The sequence below is a fragment of the Cydia pomonella genome, chromosome 17 (genome assembly GCF_033807575.1).
Source record: "Cydia pomonella isolate Wapato2018A chromosome 17, ilCydPomo1, whole genome shotgun sequence".
Classification (NCBI taxonomy): domain Eukaryota; kingdom Metazoa; phylum Arthropoda; class Insecta; order Lepidoptera; family Tortricidae; genus Cydia; species Cydia pomonella.
Genome location: NC_084719.1, coordinates 14,572,459 through 14,592,680, shown reverse-complemented (window position 1 = coordinate 14,592,680; position 20,222 = coordinate 14,572,459). Strand labels below are relative to the sequence as shown.

General features: G+C 37.6%; 1 protein-coding gene across 2 annotated transcripts; it reads left to right on the top strand.

Annotated features, from left to right (window-relative positions):
• The first annotated feature begins 16,581 nt into the window (after positions 1–16,581).
• LOC133527221 (uncharacterized) lies at positions 16,582–18,181 on the top strand. 2 transcript variants are annotated; one of them, XM_061864123.1, is made up of 3 exons: positions 16,582–16,984; positions 17,081–17,257; positions 17,428–18,181. In XM_061864123.1, the coding sequence occupies exons 2-3, from the start codon at positions 17,227–17,229 to the stop codon at positions 18,069–18,071; spliced, it is 675 nt and encodes a 224-aa protein (XP_061720107.1). In that variant the 5' UTR covers positions 16,582–16,984; positions 17,081–17,226; the 3' UTR covers positions 18,072–18,181. The 2 variants fall into 2 exon arrangements, with proteins under 2 accessions (XP_061720107.1, XP_061720106.1); XM_061864122.1 differs by having other exon boundaries at positions 16,582–17,257.
• The last annotated feature ends 2,041 nt before the right edge of the window (positions 18,182–20,222 follow it).

Genomic DNA, 20,222 nt, shown 5'->3' with positions numbered 1-20,222 from the left:
ACAGGCTGCCGAGTTTTGCGGGGAGGGGCACGTCAAATGTATGTATGTTACATAACGTGAAAATAGCCATGTCAGATTAACGTCAGTCCATACAAAAGTATGCACAATTGTGCAAAGTTTTCGACAGAGGGGTAAGCTCTTAAAGGCGACTCCTGTCTAAATGCTCTAAGGTTTGACCTCATGCTCTTCGTAAACGCTTCATAATGCTTCAAAATGCGAAGTCTACGAGAGGTAGTCTGACTGGACACCCGCTGCAAGTTGCAAGACGTTTACGAACGTTTATATTGCTTCCCGTATCGTTACCATCTCAACTTCATATAAGACCTAAAAACTCTATTTAAATGCGGACCTTATATTGTCCAGAGTAAGGACGCTTTTTAAAGTTTAGGTTTGTCGTAGAATACGAGGTTGCATAGGTAATATGGTATATGCATGACAATGAATTGGCAGTCAAAGGAGATTGTTTCACAGGTCGAAGACAGTTTATTTTGATGGAGTACTTGGTACACCTTTGATTTGTTATAATTAGATATTACCAAACCACTGACACAACTGCAGAATTACTTTAAAAAGGTGCTAGGTTTTTTGGCTTAATAATAATATTTTATCAATTTGGTATTAGATATGTAGTAAAAGCTGGTGTTAAAACGTAGTTGTTAAGGTTCTCAAAGTAACAGTGTAAGCCACATGCTGTTACAAACGAACAAATATTATAATACTTCAGCTTAGGTACACCTGTTTTAGGCAGGCAGGTAGGAGTTACAACACTGAAGGTTAGAGCGAGGCTGACCTTAATTCAGATTAGGTAAGGCAAACCTATTTACAAAACTTTATCACTAGGTACCCCGTCTGTTACCAAGTCTGAATCTTGAGAATTAGATTATTAATACCATCAAACAAACTTTCGAAGATTATCTACTACCATATATAAAGAAATACGAGTAAGTAACTAAGTTACTTACTTATTAATAATAGGAGGTTGTATGGGACTTGGGAGTATAGAAGTTTCAAAACGTATTATTGATATAAGTTTTAAATTCGCTTAATAACGATTAAGCACGTTGAGATACGTCGAATTAATTACGATATGAATCGAATATGTCAGTGTCGAAAGTGGCGTATTTTTGTTTGAAGAGACCCATAGGCTGCATAGGCATACATATAGACTGCTTACCGTCAGGCGGACCGTATGCTTGTTTGCCACCGTCGTGGTATAAAGATACTGACATATCCGATCCATATCGTATCGATATATTTTAATTTAGATTAGTTTTTACCATATCGTATCTAGACCTAATTTTTGACGTATCTTAAAATGTGAATCGGGCATGCTTAAATTTAATTACATATAAATCTTTTTATAAATGGGTTTTTAGCTAGGTGTCTATGAAGTGAGCACTCTTAGCTTATTTAATTATTTCTATATGTTAATGTACCAAATGAAATGTAATCTAGTTAGTTTGTTATACTATATTGTGTACTATGTTCATTTGTAGGTACATAAGATGGTATTAAAACATAGTCGGTACATGACACCCTGTTAGGGCATGGCATTAATCTTAATACTAGTGGTGAATATTTACAAATAATAAACTAAACTAAACTTGTCTTTACATAATAATTTAGAATAGGTACATTATAAAATTCATTAAAATAATAGAAATCTTAATTAAATTGGATTCATGCTCAGGTATTTTATAATTGTATAATTCATTATCATAAAAGCTTAACCAATAGTCAATAATAAAATGAAAAAAAAAATACTATTCTTATCTCTAGATCCGGGCATCTGACAGCTGGTCATCGGTAGAAGTTAAAGTGATAATCCCCGATTTTTTTTTTGTTTTCGCACAAAAACAAAAAAAAAACTCAAAAACTTGCATCCTTCAAGTGACCTGCATTTTCTGACATATCAGCATAATATAGCATATTAACTTCTGATAATTCCTTGTGCTGCTACAAATAGGTACGTATTTCGCACAGATTGTCAAAACAACTACCTACTTCGGTATCATGGTACAATAAGTTTTGACATTATCCGATCAGATTTCGGATGTCAGATGATCTTTGGAGAAAAAAAGCTGCTAGGAAACTCCCTGTGGAATCACATCCTCTTATTTTCGTATAAAAAAAATATAATTCTGTCATCCATTTATAATATCACACAAAAATCTACTTTTTTAATCTTCCCTTCTTCCTTTGCCACGCTTTTAGCTACTCTTTAACACGTACTGTCACATTTAGCAGGACCCCGCGCTGTTGCTGTGACGTAATATGTGGATGACCCCTTCTTTGTCGTCGTATCCGACATTCGATCGGATATTGTGAAAGCGCTCTTATACCTACTTTATACATTGTGTTTTGACATCATTGAATTGTGTCGACAAAGCTAAAATAAAGATAGCTTTTGGTCGTGGTTAATTTAGATAAATCGAGGGCTGCAACGGCAAGAAACAGCGTTTCTGCAACAGACTTAAGGTTCAATTTGGCCTACCTTGTATACCTTTTTTACTACACCTGTCTCGTGATTCATGCTCGCATATCCAACAATCGCTACACCTCTTAATTACCTCAGCCAACTGAATACTAAAGCAATATATTCCACCACCTATGAAATAACTTTGCATAATTAAACTCGGTTTTAGGGTTGCCAGATGTTGAACTTTTCTGACAACCATTTTGTAAGCAGTGTCGTTTGCTAACGAAAAGCAGTTTGTGAAGCTTAGTTTTGTTTCGAGAACTATTGCGCCGGTATCTCAGGGGGCCTAGTTAAGACGACAATATTTTTGGTCGCATATGACTTGTAAGATGTTTGATGCTTGGTCTTTAACTGGCAAAGGTCATCTTGTACGGCTACCACGAGCCTGTCACTAAGCTGACACTGACATATTGGAGTTAGTTACTTTCTATAGAATAATATACGTATACGTTTTGCTCGCACTAATATCCCAGTAAGAGCGAGATGCATAGAATTAGTTATTTACGAAACAAGTGCGAAAAATAGGAAATTCATAACGAATGGCGATAAATTAAAACACGATCGAAGGGAGTGTTTTAAATCGACACGAGTTCTGAATTACCTATTCGTACATGTATCGTACAACGTTTTACATGTGACTTTTAAATTTTCGACATAGTTACATAATGTGCTAATTTACGCAATAGTGCGGAAAAGTAGCACCATAGGTACTGTAATAGTACATTATGATACAAGTGTGCTAATTTGGTCATTACACACGAAGGCGATATTGTGCGCGCGAGCTGCAAGCGAGCGCGCAATAAGATAGCCGATGTGTGTAATGAACTAATGACCATAGCACACGTGTTTCATACAACGTTTTTCAGCACACTTGCGAGAAAAAAATAAACTTTCATATTCATCAAATTTTATTTGTTAAATCGGTTAGTATGCGGTGTTGCATCTGTCATACTGCCTGCCGCCCCTCGCCCCACCGCCGGCAGCCGGGTGGCCCCGGCGGCGGGCGGGGCGCCGGCTGCTCCCGCCAGTCCACGTTGTAAAATCTACTCGACCAATTTAAGAAGGCTCCGTTTCCATACATATTATTAGCAATCAGGTACCTTCTTAACTCAGTCGGATAATATAATGAAAAAGCACGAGTGTTATAATATACTAAAAAAGCACGCGTGTTTAATATCTCGGATTATGAGCAAAATCGGTGGAATATAAATGCCGTTTTGAGCAAGTGTGTTGAAAAGTAAGTTACGCACACGCTAGCGAATATGTCAGTGTCATGTCAGTCACAAGCTTGTGGTAATTGCTTTTATTTATTGGTTAGTGTTTTGTGTTGGGTTTTTTCCTCTTGTATTTCTTTCTTTTTTTTTCAGATTCTTGTAACTATCAAAGCCTGTACCTACCCTCAAGGCACATTTAATTTTCTAATATACATAATACAGTGGTGTTACTATAAATAGCTTATATCTAAAATAGGCCCTTATTTTTTAATTAAATCAAAATGTCAAGAACTTTAAAATTGTACATGGTAACCCTACAGGTTAGAGTTTTCCTCATTCTGTATGCACCCTCCTTTCCACACATTGCCGGCACTTTAGTGGCGACAGTGAAGCTAACCGTTTTAATTCGACTTCGGGGAGACGTGGAAATTACACTTACACGTATTAAATTCAGTTTATCTGATCTTGAGGGCGTGAAATAATATGCTCAGATTAAATCAGAGCAGCTTGCGTGATTTTACGAGCGCCGTAACGTTTTATTTGAAGAGACAATTTAATTTTAACATGTTAATGATTTGTATGTTAAAAGTACTTAGTAAAATGACTCCCTGGCAATGTATTTATAAACGGCTGTATAAGCTCTTGAGTTTCTCTTAAGCCTAATTTGCGCTGCTGCCACTAGCTCCTTATTATGATCCTAGGGTAATAAACACGCCCCTATTTGTGGGCCCATAAATCCACCCCTTTTTTCACTTACTTACTACTGTGGCGCAGCGACCCGAAGTGGATCTTGGCCTCCGAAACCAAAGACCGCCATGCTTCTCTGTCCAAAGCTGTCTGTTCAATCACCGATGCCGAGTTCATTGAGGTCTCCTCGCTGCCTCATGGTATGGCGTAGAGGAGCGTCCCCCGGTTGGTGGATGGAGGAATGGTCGGTAGTACAGCCCGCAGCCAGCAGGTTAAGTCCATTGGACTCGCTGACTAAAGCAGGTTATGGTCCTCCAGCATTTCGGGGGTTGTGCGGCGGATCAAGACCTCGCTCACATAAAAAAGTTACTGTTACGAAACCGGCACAAGAAAAGTTAGATCCGATCCCCTTTTTCACTAGAGTGTTTTCGGTACGAAATACATGTTACACTGCATACTGGTAGTGCACATAGTCCCTAAAAAGTAGAAAACTTAAAAAATAAAAATACAGTTTCTTTGTGTCGTGAGTGTCGTGACAGCCGCTATTTTTGTTTGTGTTGGTTTATAAATTGAATTATAAATGTATAAGTTAGTGGTGCATTAACAAGTGGTTCAACCGGAGGAAAACCGAGGCGAGTCTAAGATATACAATATGAGAATATTGTACGCGCGATACATGTTACCTAATAACTAAATAACCTATGACTTTATACGTACTTTGCTTCGAACATCCTTTAATGTTCTTCGCTCTTTTCAGGTAAATTATTCAGTAAGCAAAATATCCATCAACGGCAATACCACGGGTATACACACGGGGGTGACTCCTTTTGACTTTCTCGTAATACCGTGTTTTGTTACAATATTGAAGTAATCTACTGTCTCTACGGACAGCACTTACATCTCAAGCCTCATTTTCATATATGAATTTGACGTATAAAAATGTTTTTGAAAATGTATTGCTTGTGTATTGTCGTTCACTCTAGACTACTTCCACTTTTAAACGAGTTCGACGTATTCGTTTTTACCGACCGACGTATTAAGTAAGCAACGCTTAATTGTGGGAGAGATTTGCCTGCGACTATTTTGTATTATCATCAAAGAAAATTTGAAATAGAGGTGTATTGTCAAAGAAAACTTTGTATTTACATACTTACATAAATTGACTGCCATCTTTCGACTCGTGATTAAAACTTTTAGAACTCCATTTGACCTTGATTCTTATTATTTCACTTTTATGATTGAAATTAGTCAAATATAAAAAAGTCGCGGCATCTTACTGGGCACAACCTAAAAGTTATGGCGCCATCGCTCGAAACGATGCTGTCATACCTTTTGCCTTTGATCTATTGGCACCACTTTTAGATATTTAACAAGGTCCAATGGCGGTCTAATAGTTTTAATCATGTGTCGAAAGATGGCAGTAAATTTACTGTGACCACAAAATTTTCTTTGAAAATCCACCTCTATTTCAAATTTTCTTTGATATTGCTCAGCTCTCACAGTGTCATTGACCGCCGTCATCATGGGCATCATATTAATAATTACGCGCAAGCGATAGAGATAGAAACAGGCGAGTCAATGTCAGAAATCTTCATGATAAGCGTCCTTTATTTAGTAGAAAATGTTCAATCAATTCTCTCTCGTTTAAAATTGTAATCGATTGTTCAATTCTGAATAAACTGGCTTTGTATTGTCACCCCGCACGGGAGCTGGCTGTAATTTCATTTGTAACTTAGTGAAGTTTACATATTCTGTTGCTCGTCAGACCGACGACTCGTTACTCTAACTGGAGTGTTTCGCTAAAGCTGTTACTGAATTATTTAGAAGCTTTTTTCGTGAAAATAATACTACCGTACTGGAGAAAAAATCCAATTGACCTGTTAAAATTATGCCTGTATTTATAAAAGCGCCTATGTACACAGTTGAAAAATGCAAGCCCACTTTAAGAATGAATTCCATCCATGCACTTTTGCAGCTCACTGTACGCAATTAGTTGCAAACTCTACCGCTGTAGAGTCGCAACAAATATTTAGCGTTCACCACTTTGCTTACAAAATGTAGCTGTATGCAGAGGAAGTTAGGTTTTTTGGACCTGATATTATTTATGTGCCTTGTTTTAATGACATATTTATGGTTTAATGGTTTAAAAATTTATTTCTCCAAAAGAATATTACAATTCACTTACATAGAGAAAAACAAACAGTCATAATACCTATACATAAAATAGAATAGAATATCATAAAATATATTCAAATACAAAACAACTTTTTATTTTTGTAAGAAAAAAGTGGGTACGTACAGCGTGAATCGGCAACTGGTAAGCCACAGTACAGAGAAATTGTCTTCGCGCGAGCGACAAAATTTTATTATAAATATTTAGAGACAAATGTAGGTTTTATACCTTCGGCAACTATGAGCTTTTAAAACCTCATTCACCTTCAATAGTAGTAGCACATTATCCCATGTAGCCGCCACTTTTCCACCAAATTCATACATACGAGGCCTTTGGTCAAACTTATGAAACATCTGACGCCTAAATGTCTTCATCGCAGTCCAAATTATCCTCTGGACAAACCTAATAACCCTTCATCATAAGACGGGCGCGTATGGGCATCCTAACGTCATTACACGAAGGGCAAACGGGTCAAGCCATATATTAACTTCATTACAATGCTTCGTTTATATTGGGCTCTGTCCGACAATTATTTTTGGTCTCTATTTCATTTAATACAACCCTCATAATTAGTTAACGAAAGGGAGCCGTAATGAGTGTTGGGTTGAACTTGTTTAGATGTTGCGAGATGGTGACGGTATGTGGACGACACGATATCAGAACCCCTAGTGTGAATTTATTCGATAGCGTGACGTGATGTACGCATTTGCGTTAAGTCATTTTGTATGGGATTTAGAAACAGCGCGCCAAGCGGGACGTTTCGAAAACTCAAAATCCCATAAATGAGATTTAATGCAAACGCGTAGGTACGTGACGTCTCGCTATCGAATAAATTGACACTAGGGGTACAGGGCAACTTGCGCCAAGTAATTCTGTTCATTGTCTGAACTTACAAATATACCGTAATATCAGAGGGCCTACCGCGAAAAACGCACGAATATGGGAGAGTAATAGAAAGTTAAATAACGAAATTTAGATTTTTGTTGGGATGGTATAGACAAATCCTGTAAAACAAGTATTTACCATCCCATTACTGGTGCCTGTTCCAATATAGGGGTGTTTACTATATGTTAGATTAGTAAATGTTTTTTTTTAATTCATTTAAACTGCCTAACCCTTTTCTCTTGCCAAAGAGCTGCTTAAGTTCAATTTTTCATTGATATTTGTTAGTTTGAAAATTAATGGCGCCATACATCCCATGACTGGAGACAAATAGACAAAAAAACATAAACAAATCCTGTAAAACAAGTATTTACCATCCCATTACTGGTGCCTGTTCCAATATAGGGGTGTTTCCTATATGTTAGATTAGTAAATGTTTTTTTTAATGCAGATAAACTGCCTAACCCTTTTTTCAGGCAAGGGACGATTTATCAACCACATTTGATTAGACTTTTGCATGTGACTCGTATCCAAAATGAATCTTTAAAACTCAACTATTCACAATTGTATTTTGGATATTTTTAAGCCTGCATTGTAGTAGTCTTGAACTCCAATGGCCCCCTATTAGAGCTCAAGACTATGTATGTGACGCGATTTTTTGTTCTGAATTATAAATGCTCTTAATTTATCTTTAAAAGGAGGTCTGTAAATAATCGCTCATCAACACTTTTTCAGTAAATATTTGTTCGCTTATAGTAAGTAGGTAATGTGGCACTTTTCCATTAAATATTACATTAATTTACAGTTATTACATAGAAAAAAAAGTTTAGCTATTAAAGATATACCTACCTATTCTTTAAGTTTTGCAACTAAGGGAGTAATAAATAGGGAAGAAAATGCCAAAGGGCTTCGAACCCTTTAACGAATCCGTCACGTATTTTCTAAACGAGATTTAACTTATTCTCCTTCCATACAAAACGCCCGTTTATTCGGTCGCTGTACAAACAAAGACCCTGTCCCTCTTTGGGGACAAATTCGCTATAGAAACGCTGAATGTAATGTCCTTTTCATTCAAAATTTTAAGAAAACTAGCCCGCTGCATCGCTGAATTAGGGGTCCTAATTAATGTTTTAAATTACTAATTGGAGAGTCGAAGACTTCGTCTTTTATAATTCAAAATTACGCGTATTTTGGCAAAGTTAGAACAAAGACTTTATCGGATATTTATACACCGTGTTTTTTGTTTCGTTAATTTCGAGGGCGCATTCCTGAGCTTGAATTAAGTAACTTTCTCAAAGACACTGGTATTTCGGAGATAATCTTTAATTTATTTTTTCCTTATATGGCCCTTACGAGTGTGTACACTAACTAGCCTTAAGGCCTGTATACATATTGATTAGTGTTTAGTAAGAGTTCATACATTTGCTACTAAACGTAAGTGCTATCTCGGACGATCGATGTTCGAAATTACATTGATATGTCACAATTTTCAATTGTTTGGTTGAGTTTAAATGTAATGTCCGTGTTACAACAACGCTATATGCAACATTTAACTACTTTTTATTAAAATAAAAATATATAAATAAACATAAAAATAAAAAACTTTTATCTTTTTAATTAACTATGCCATTTAGTTTCCTTAAACGTACTTACCGATGCCCCGAAGTTACGGAATTCAGTAAAAACACGGTGTAGAACATTTGTCTGATCTTGAACTCAAAGCTATAAGCGCGCCCCTTAGTCTCTGTAAAAAATGTAATTAGAAGCGTTTGTCTGGAAGACTGGCAGCTGCATAGAACATATCGTCAGCGCCGTAGAGACATTATTAGATTAACACGTAGGTATTTTTTATCGTAGTCGAATAAAACTCGACTCAATCTATCACAGCCACCACTAATACCACTAAAGCCAATATCGCTGATATTTTGAGCAGCATTGGAATCTGCAAAATATTCTGAGCACAGATTTGTCACCGCATGTCCAATAAAGTTCAGATATCGCACCAACTGGCACATTCTTACTCCGCTTACCACGACGTTCCGATGCCATATGCGTTGTCCTTTTCGATTATTTCACGATGCGTGTAAGGGTGACAGAGAGGGGAGTTTTGACTATAAATGTTGGTAGCAAGATTGCAGTGAATAGGGTTGTGGAGTCAGCAGCAAGCGGTGCATCTGCTGAGTCACGCCGCATATTGAACTGGGCTCTATCACAACGTTTAACCAGACGATTTAGACGATCCAGTTTATCCGTGACCTGTGTTTATTTACAATCGTCACCTGCGGACAGGTCAAGTTATAATATGAAATAAACTAGTCGAAAGGAAATTTTTTGTGAAATAGCCAAGCGCAGACATTGTCAAGCCAACGTTTATTTATTACATCCTATTTTATTTTGCGTCGGATCGTATTGAGAGGTCTTTATAGATCGTAAATGAAAGCAGAATTTATATGAGATTATCTAAAATGCTAGGCTTTGCGCGAGAAATAAAGGCATGTGGTGATATGAAATATTCATATAACCACGAGATAACTCGATGAACGAAGAGAGAATTCAATGTAGCGTTAAATATTAAATTTCGTGGATTAGCCCGCTTCGATTAATATCTTGGCACCGAGATATATTCACAGATACCTAGACATTTCTTGCTTTCTGCTTGAAACACGAGAAAACATGATCGATCCTCCGCATTTGACATGGTGACTACCTACAATTGTAAATCGTGATTCAAATGACTTACTTACGTACTTCGTACATGTCTCCTTAAATCTCGTAATAATTAGCTTAATTGAATTTACAATTACAATCGGCTAAAAATCGCTAAGTGAGAAAAACTATCAAAACCTACCTACTTGAAAAAGTTCGTAAAGAGCAGAAGTTCTTTTATTTCCACATTTCGTTTGTAAATTTTTAAGTCTGCCGGCCTCATTTACTACCAACAACAGACTGCGCAAATGAAAAAGCATGGCATGGACATGTATACTTAGAATATGTACGAGTAGGTATAGTGAGTCGTTCTACTTATCTGTCCACTCAGTTACGTACTGTCATAATAATAAAGTTTTGGTATTTAGTTATCCTTTGACGCATTATAATCATTAAATTGTTCTGAGCTATAAATTCTTAATTAGGATTGGTTATCCAATGGCTATCATTACTTACAACAGTTTTGGGTCATGATGGGGCTACTACCCCGCTTACAACATTGGTTTTGGGTCATGATGGGGCTACTACCCCGCAGAAAGCGATACCATGTCGAGTCATACTTGACATTATATCGCTCTCTGTTGCCTCACGTTATATGTATAAGCACATTGTAAAGTGTATGTAATATACGCCTACGGTAGATAGATAGGTACGAAAAACCGATTGAAGCTGATGGTATACCTATAGTTAAAATGCAGGATATATTCAAATGAAAAGTCACACGATCGTTTACATTACATACCTACATTATTAAACTTTCGATTGGGGTTTTCTATCAATGATTGTAACTTGGCTCTCATACTAAAGTACCTAGGTACTCATCACTCGTAGTCAATAGGTATAAAGTATTAAAGTACGGGTCACAGGGATCAAGTGATCTGTGACCGGCCTACATCCCGCCCAGCCCAAAGTTCGCCGTAATGGCAACAATTTTGTGCAACTATTAGAGTTAGAGAGGTAATGTGGTTGCCAAATGCGTGTTTAGACTCTTAGAGCTTGTGTGGGACGATTTTTAATGTAATGAGTTGTTTCCAAATAGAATACAACAAGTTATGTAAACAAATATTATTTCACACACCATCAGGTATCTATAATGTTTGTTTACAACATTATGTTAGTAAAAATAAGATAAGTATACTGCTCATTGAATCTTACATGCATAGACATCCAATGAATGATAAAAGGGCTATCCACCCTATCCGCAACCACCTTCAGGGTAATAGTTAAAAAAATACTATAGGTATTAATATAATATATTAATATAACAATACCAACTGGTATTGTGTCAGTTCAGTTCAAAGTTCAGTTCAAATATACTTTATTCATGTAGGCCTAGCAACAAACACTTATGAATAGTAAGACAGTATTACATATTATTATCTTAAACTAATGTTTGATAACATTAGTTGTTAATTGTTATATACGATGACTGCAAAGACAGTGGGAGTATCAAATTTCTTTAAAAATATATGTAACGATTATTATGGTATTGCAACACTTTGTCACGTCAGCTCTGGTGAAGCTGCAGATTTACTTTATAACAGCCTTGCGTGCCGATGGTATATTTAATTATATTTGATTCACGAAATTTACCCACATACTCGACTATACTTACTTGCAAATAACATGACCCATCACAAATAGCTTTTTGGCCTTCTGAGCTCTTCTAGCTCCACAACCCCTTGATCGAGCCTGCTCATCATTTAATGAATATAATATAATGTCCTCAACTACACGTTTACCCGATTTCATTTAAATCTAAACAAAATTACTTAAGTTATTGTCCATCAAACTATCCTCTAATAGTTCAGCTTAAAAACATCGAAATGCTGGGACGTGTCTATAGCCAGCCGTGTGTTCCAAGTTGAATGTAATAATTTTACTTTGCTTCGCTCATTCGATAATATACGAGTACATACTTGGCAAATCCTTTTAACCGCTAAATTGAAAAATTAAACAGCACGTTCCTGTTACATATGCCTCAACTGGTACACAATATAGCTGGCAAATAATTACCAGTACAAAATAAATAATTACTCTGAACTATTTGCGTTCCTGCCTAGCTCTAAATATTTAATCTAGCAGGCGGTTTGCTTTGCCTAGCAGGTGTTTAGAATTCGCTTCGAGTTAGTGGTTTACGAATTGCTTATTGCTTGCAAATATTTGGCAGTCTAAGACTAGGTTAGTGTTGGTTGAGACTCGAATCTGTAATTCTCACCTTTAAGACTCGATTGATTTTAGATTTGTGTGATTAAGCCGAAACTAGAGTTGTTTTAGAGGCCCCAGTACGTTTTAAAGAAGTTTCAATATCAATGCAACCATTTTCAACTAACATTGTTTTTTATGCGTGATGTTAGATATAAGTTTAGTAGTTAAAACGGTTAGAGCTATTTGTGCATTCCAGGGTTAGCCAACTGACTCGGAGTTAAACTGTGCTGCATGTATAAACGGTTAACTCCTAGTTAACTAGTTGGTTAACCCTGGAAGTGGCTCTTATACGTGTAAGTTATTTCTGGAATCTAAATATTAATTTAATTTACTTATATTTTAAATACGAGATCTACTTTTTTAAATGAGACAATATATTCAAATATGGACTCGTAAGACTAGAAGTCACCAGCTCTAGATCAAGCCATTCCCATTATGCGCGAGTGTGGGTGATTCGAGTTTTCATGCGAGCCAGCGGAATATGACTTCGAAACCGTAACATAGACAGAGATGCCTAAGTGAACTTCCACCAAGGCTCCTGTGACACGGTGACAAGTCGCGCTATTGGTATTGCTGGACCAATAAGTAGGTTAGGCTAGCGGTCGTTACTTATTAACCCAGAAATGGACAGTGTCAGATGTCAATTGTCAGCGCGGCCTCGTGGGCAAACAGGCGCCTGAGCTAACGAGTATAAAGCAGCAGAAACAGAGCGAATCGAATGCTGAAGCCGCTGAAACGAACTAGCTAAATGAGCTTAGAATAAATTTAAAAGTGGAAAAATCTACTGCCTGGGGTGAAACTTGAACTCCTGAACTTGAAGGTTTTTGTCTGATATACAATTAATTTAGTAGGTGGCTATACGTTTCAGCTTGGCTGTAACTGGACAGCAGAACAGCATCGAGCGGCAAGTGACGATGCGTTTGAGTGGCGCTACGTTGTACCCAGTCTCCAGCCATGAGGCATACCAAAAGTACCAAAATGATAGTAAGTATGTATATGCACATTTTTTGAAATCTCTTAGTAATTTTTAGTATCACGATTCGAAGGCGAGGCTTTAGCATGTTGTCGGTTACCCACAGCCACAGATCTAGAATGACGCTTGCGTTTAAAGATCATTGAAGTGTGCAAAAGGGAAGTCATCACGTGTATGAACATTTCGAGCGCGAAAGAGACAAGCACTAAATTCGAAAAGGTGACCATTATTAAGATTGCATCGCTGGTTTAATGTACCAAAACGTTAAATTTGTGGGCGGAAATTAATTTACTCAATCACATATTATTTATTCTGAATTTTCAATGACACTTAACATCATTCCGATATTCGTCGCGCTTTCGATCGTTGTACATTCTAGACCTCTTTTATCGCGCGGCTACCAGCGTTCGCCCGTACTCGTTAAGCTACTGAACTAGCAGCGTCTGAACGTCTTGCTAAAACGCCTGGTTTACCTACCTACTTCATCAGTTAGTTTAGCAAACTTGATGTTGAAGGCAAGTGAATTGATTTAGTTGGTGTAACTACATCACTACAACTTATAAAACAAAATCCCCCGCCGCGTCTGTATGTGTGTATATATGTTGGCGATAAACTCAAAAACTTCTTTTACAGAAACGGTTTTCTATGCGGTTTTTACCTATCAATAGAGTGATTCTTAAGGAAGATTTAGGTGTATAATTTGTTAAGGCTTTGCGTGCGAAGCAGGGGCGTGTCACTAGTTTGCATAGATCACGATCTAATCTTTGTAGTACGGAAGGTGGAGATAAGGAACGAAATCTCCATGTATCAAAAAGTGTCATCAAATAACTTTAAATAGGTGGCGCTACAATACCTAGAGTACTTGAACAAAAAAATCAAATCATAGACAGCGCAATCCACTCCGTCAATAACGCCTAGGTTCTTAGCTACTCTAGCGCTACTCTGGGGAGATTTGGAACTATTATTTATAGCTGACAGCTGGACACTTTTGCAACAGTTCTACCATAAGAGATGCCACTCCTCTTAATTCCATACTCCATACTTTGTAGCTTTCATCTTGCAAAATAGTCTAATAGTGTGTTGCCATGGTAACCCATACTACTTGACAGCTCATTAACAAATATTAGTAGTATGGAAGGTAGAGGCAAGGAACAGAATCTCCTTAGGCAGAACTGATGCAAAAGTGTCCAGCTGTCAGCTATAAATAATAGTTCCAAATCTCTCCAGAGTAGCGCTTGAGTAGATAAGAACCTAGGCGTTATTGACAGAGTGAAGTGCGCTATGATTAGATTTTTTTCTTAAGTATTCTAGGTATTGTATTGTAGCGCCACCTATTTATAGTTTTTTGTCGGACATTTTTTGGTATTTGGAGATTCTGTTCCTTGCCTCTACCTTCCATAATTAGTAGTCTAATACCGTTCGAAAAATTGGCCGCAGATGTATTATCAACTCAGAACATTATGTTTTCGACCTTATTCTGCTTCTCACATCTGAAATTTTTACCCCAGCTAATTTGTAGTTCGATTCTCTATCAAAATAACTCGATGTAAACTGACTAGTTTAAGTTACCAACTGGCGAGAAAAAAACCTACGCCTTTTTTGAAGTCGGTTCCTCTGTCGGTTATATCAGAAGTCAGAAGTCCTTCGGTTTTCGAGCAAAGGTATTTTTTTGTAGATACTACCTACATTTTATGTAAGAACCTTATAGTCCTTACGGGTTTAGAGCACTGAGAGTGGAATGATTATGTACATACCTATATTCAAGTATTCAATACGTTTTAGGGTCATCCACTACCGTCTTTTGAGCGTCGGCGTCTAGTCAGCGCTATGGAAAATGACGTCGCTGAGCAGTTGCGCCAACGTTGCGTCGAGCAGTAGCCATAGAGTTGACTAGACGCCGACGCTCGGTAGACGCTAGTGTGGGGTGGCCCTTACGCAATATCCACATGTTACAAGTAAGAAATCTAGAAAATGTCTCTATATTTCCCGCTTATCCGTTTAGATTGCTTACCCAATGCCAACGTCGTTGTACATTAATATAACCGTCCCACAATACACACCATCCACATTAACTGACCAATGCTTAACCTTATCACAAAGACATAAGGTCCACCGACGATCATAAATATTTCTGTTAGTACAGTCATGTCCTTAATTCCCGCAGTAAGCACGTACCGGGTACACTTGTCCAGAATTATCTTACTACGTTAATACCGAGGAGATCACGTAACTAACAATACACGAGCTGCTATATTGGTTTGGGACACTTGCTGATATCATAGTATAGGGAAAATGACATTTTCATTTCTCATCTTGGAGGATTTAACACGGACACGTCTGTTTGTATTTTTTTATACAAAACAGTCTGCAATTATATAAGTTCGCCTTTGTACTACCCAATTATTTTCTATCTGACGTAATCAATATTTATTTTTCTCGTACAATGAAGTGTTTACTTACTCACTTAAATATTACATGATGATATTACACATTGTATATTCCATAAATAACCACACTTTTACCTAAATTCTTAATTGAAAGTATGCCAGTGTTGAAAGTACCCCTCAAGAAATACTATAGATGTTTGTACTTAGTATGTTGAATCAAAGTCCTTGGTACAAACAATTACTTTTATTTTACTCCAAGTTCTTACTTCAACACTCTTAAACAAGCTTAACAAACAGTAGCCGTCGTACTAAGTGTTACTGGTTCAAGCGCCATAGCGAGAATGCCCTTTCCACCCCATGGTACGTTATATTTATACTTTCTCATGGTTAGAATTGGCGGGTACGACGGAAGGGTCATTAGTAGTGTAAATATGTATGTTCCATCTCAAAACTATTCCGCCAGAGGGCGCCACTTGGTAGTTCGGCAAAGATCCGTTAGATGGCGCCACTTGGTAGTTCGGCAAAGATCCGTTAGATGGCGCCACTTGGTAGTTCGGCAAAGATCCGCCAGAGGGCGCCACTTGGTAGTTCGGCAAAGATCCGTTAGATGGCGCCACTTGGTAGTTGTTCATTGATCCCCGTCAGATGGCGTTACTTTGTACGTGTAAGTAAGTTAGTTATCGATGAATTTAAAAAGTTCGGCAAAGATCCGTTAGATGGCGTCACTTGTTCCTTCCGCAATGATCCGTCTTTGTAAGTAAGTTAGCTATGAATCTGTTTAAAAAATATATAGAGGGCGCCACTTGCCCCCTTCCCGCCGCCTCCCCGCCCTCCCCCGCCCCCTCCCCGCCGCTGCCCCTGGCCCTGCGCCCCTTGGTAGTTGTGCATATATCCTCGCCAGTTGGCGCTACTTTCTATGTTTAAGGTATTTATCTCCCGAGGGAAAACTTCGCTAAAATAGATGGCACCACTTTGTACGTGTACGACAAACAAAAAGTGACGAGGTGGCCTCCAGTGGCGAAGGTCGGATTCGAACCAGCGTCTTTGGCTAACCGGGGCGTCTTTAGCCAGTTAACGTCATGAACCCCTAGGCCACCCCGTCACGGTGAAACTGGTCCTAATTTCTCGACTATATATGCAATCGTAGTGAGACTAGGCGTTATGTGAAATTCGCATGTATCGATGCCAATTTCCTATAGCTCGTTGAGCAATAATGTAAATGACTACATTTGACCTCGCTCGACAAAGATGATTCAGTTTGCACCGAAAGTTGAGGTAAGTACATATATTTATATTTTAATTATTACAAAATAATGTAGTTTCGTTTCCTGTACGATAACTTAACAAACAAATCTTTTCCTCTTTTCATAGAGTTCATGAGAACCGTTTCACACGTTTCTTTACCACATGCGCCCCGCCCGTCTACACCCCACCCCTCAACTGAATTTTTCTGCTATAAAAGAGCATGTTGAACCATATTCCCACTACAGTGTCACAACGAATATTGCGTTGAAATCATGGATCCGCAAGCTTCATCACATACCAAATGTAAGTATAGTTGTATTATACTCAGATTAACATTTGAGTATTTCACCTCTGTTCTGTCTGTGTAGTTTAAATAATCTATCACTTTCGACCTATCCCCTATGTTCTCAATTAGGAATACTTGCATACTTTTAATATAAATAATAACAATATTTTTATTATATTTTCCCCAGCCGACAACAATACCATCACCACTTGGTGCTGCCAGTGCTGGTTGTCCACCACCACAAGCGGCGGCGGCGGCGGCTGTGACGGTGGCTGTAGCAGCTCCACTTCGCAATCGTCACCCGGACCACAACCGATGGCAACAGCAAAGGCACTGTTAAAACAAGACGATGGGGACAAGGGAAAAACAAACTGCCTAGAGAGCGCTTCTGAGAGCGATACGAGCGATGAAATGAAATCTTTTTATCAAGGATGTAAAAGCAAGTGGATAAAAGCGTTCCAGAACAATACTCTGATTAATAGATGGCGCCTCCCCATGCCATTTCACACATTTAGAGCGGAAGTAGCGAGATTGTTAAAACGATTGTATATCGAAGGTCACCATGACGATTGTCATATTTACCCGTTAATTGTAATGTGGGACGATTTAAACGATGACGTAGAAGAGATAGTGGGAGATGCTCAAATCAACTATCAAGACTGGATTGCGTTATTAGGTGGCGTTACAGCGGAACTATTTTCACGCGTGGTGTTCAATACTAAATCTTTTAATTATTTAATCAATGTAATATTTTGTGTGCTAGGTCCAAACATAATAGCTTCCGGTGATTATGAATGTGAACCTAAATGTAAGAATGCTCGTACATATTAAGGTGATGATGCATTTATTCCTTGTCATTGTTTAATTTTAAATTGTTAGCTCGCTGCGAATGTAAATGTTTTAATGTACACGTATTAATAATAAATTCATATTACTGAATATAGGAATGTTTTATTGAGTGAAACCTCATTGATTTGGAGTAAATGAATATTTATTGAGTAAAATAGTTACACAATGTTATCTTTTTCTATCCAACTTTTTTCATTTAAGCCAAGCCATTTTACATACACTTTATTTCCACGACGCTTTAAAACTTTTTCCACTAGATAAATGTCATTGTGTTTAGTTTTCTGCAACTCTTGTTCATAAAAACATCCAGAGATGGGTTGGTGATTAGCGTCTTGAAGTAAATATGTCACTGGATTAGTAGTTTGCACTTTAGTTATTGTAAATATTTCCGTAGTCCAATTGCCGGTGTAGCCTTTGGCGAAAGTGGATTTATATTTACTAATTCTCACATGTTGACCGACCTTGAACTTGGCACGTGGTTTGACTTTAATGTGATTGTAGACTTTATGTAACAACTGTTTAGAGTTGTTTTTATTCACACTCGCCGGTGCCATACCGATAGTACGATGCAGTTTGTTATTGTAATATTGTTCCACTTCACTTGTCAGCTGTATCCATTTGTAGGAACCATTCATGCTAAATTGTTTCCAAATCCAATGTTTTAAGGTTCTAATTAGCCTTTCCACTATGGAAGCTTTCATGACACTATAGGTAGAGTAGTGATTGATATGATGATGTTTCATGAGCGATTTAAATTTGACATTGAAAAACTCTTTTCCATCATCTGATTGAATATTCTTGGGCTTTCTCCCGTTTTCACTCAAAATTCTGCTCATTGCCTTTGTAACATCTTCAGCGCTCTTAGACTTTAGCGGTTGCATCCAAGCGTATTTGGAAAAGGTATCGATACACACTAGAATGTACTTGTAGTTGTTATTATCCTTGGAGTACTTTTGCATATCAATTAGATCAATCTGCCATGTGTCATCGAGCCCCCTCTGAATGAATCGACGACGTGGAAATGTTTTTCTCGCATACCTGTGTATCTCGTTGACCACTTGAGCTTTACTCATTTTTCTTCAATCGCTTTCCTGGAGCTATTGCCGTTGCTGATGGTGTTTGGGCTGGTTGTGGTGCGTGTGTTTGTGTAGTAATTCTAGCTGATAATTGTTCAACCTTTACCCGTAAATCTTTTATATCTTTAATATTTGCCTTTAGCTTTGTGTTTAAAAATACTACTTGTTCATCCAATTCAGCCCTACAAATAGCATCAGTTTTAAGAAAAGATTTATGAATTCCTGCCACCCGTCTATTTTCAAAATTTACTAAATCTCGTTCCACTTTCAAGTCGTCACGGATTGTAGACTCGCTACCCAAGTATTGTCCAAACTTGTTAAGAGGCATTGTGAAAGTGAACGATGGGGGAGGCCTCATCGGTATTTATAACAAGGTAGCAAGGGGGGAGAGGCTTAGTTACAAAACATGTCTGTTTTATTAGATAACAGCTCAGAACAGGTTTAAAAACAGCTAACAGAAGAGGGTCTGTTTTCTTACTTTAAAATTATACCGCTCTCAGTCAGTTCCTCAACGATTGCATTGATCTCGTTCGAATGAGAGGTGTTGCCAGCATTCTGTGATGCTATCAAAAGCTGTAAACGGCTCACCAGTTCGTTGGGATCATCCCAATAGATATAATCAGTTTTAGGATAAAAAGTTTTAGTTGTTAATACATCTCTTCTACCAGAGTTCAAACATCCACCTTCTTTATGTTTCTTTGATTCTTGTGGTTGTTTAATGTAACATTGATATTTTACACTTCTATCTCCACTCAATTGGCCGTTTGGCGAGAATCCTCTACGATGAGCGTTTGTAATGTCTAAAATATTATTGTAATCCTCTACATCTTTTCTCAAAACTATATTCTTGTTTGGTATTCTTTTAAAGATAAGTTCCAACAGTCCAGGAGTTAGGTTGAATCGTGAATCTTTAATATGTAACACGTCATCAATGATTTTAACCCGACTATTACCAATATGCATTTTATTATCCTTGAGATAAACACCAAATGGTATTTTTGATGTTTTTAAAAGATGTTTCATATATTTATTTTGTAGATCATCAATACTACTATTA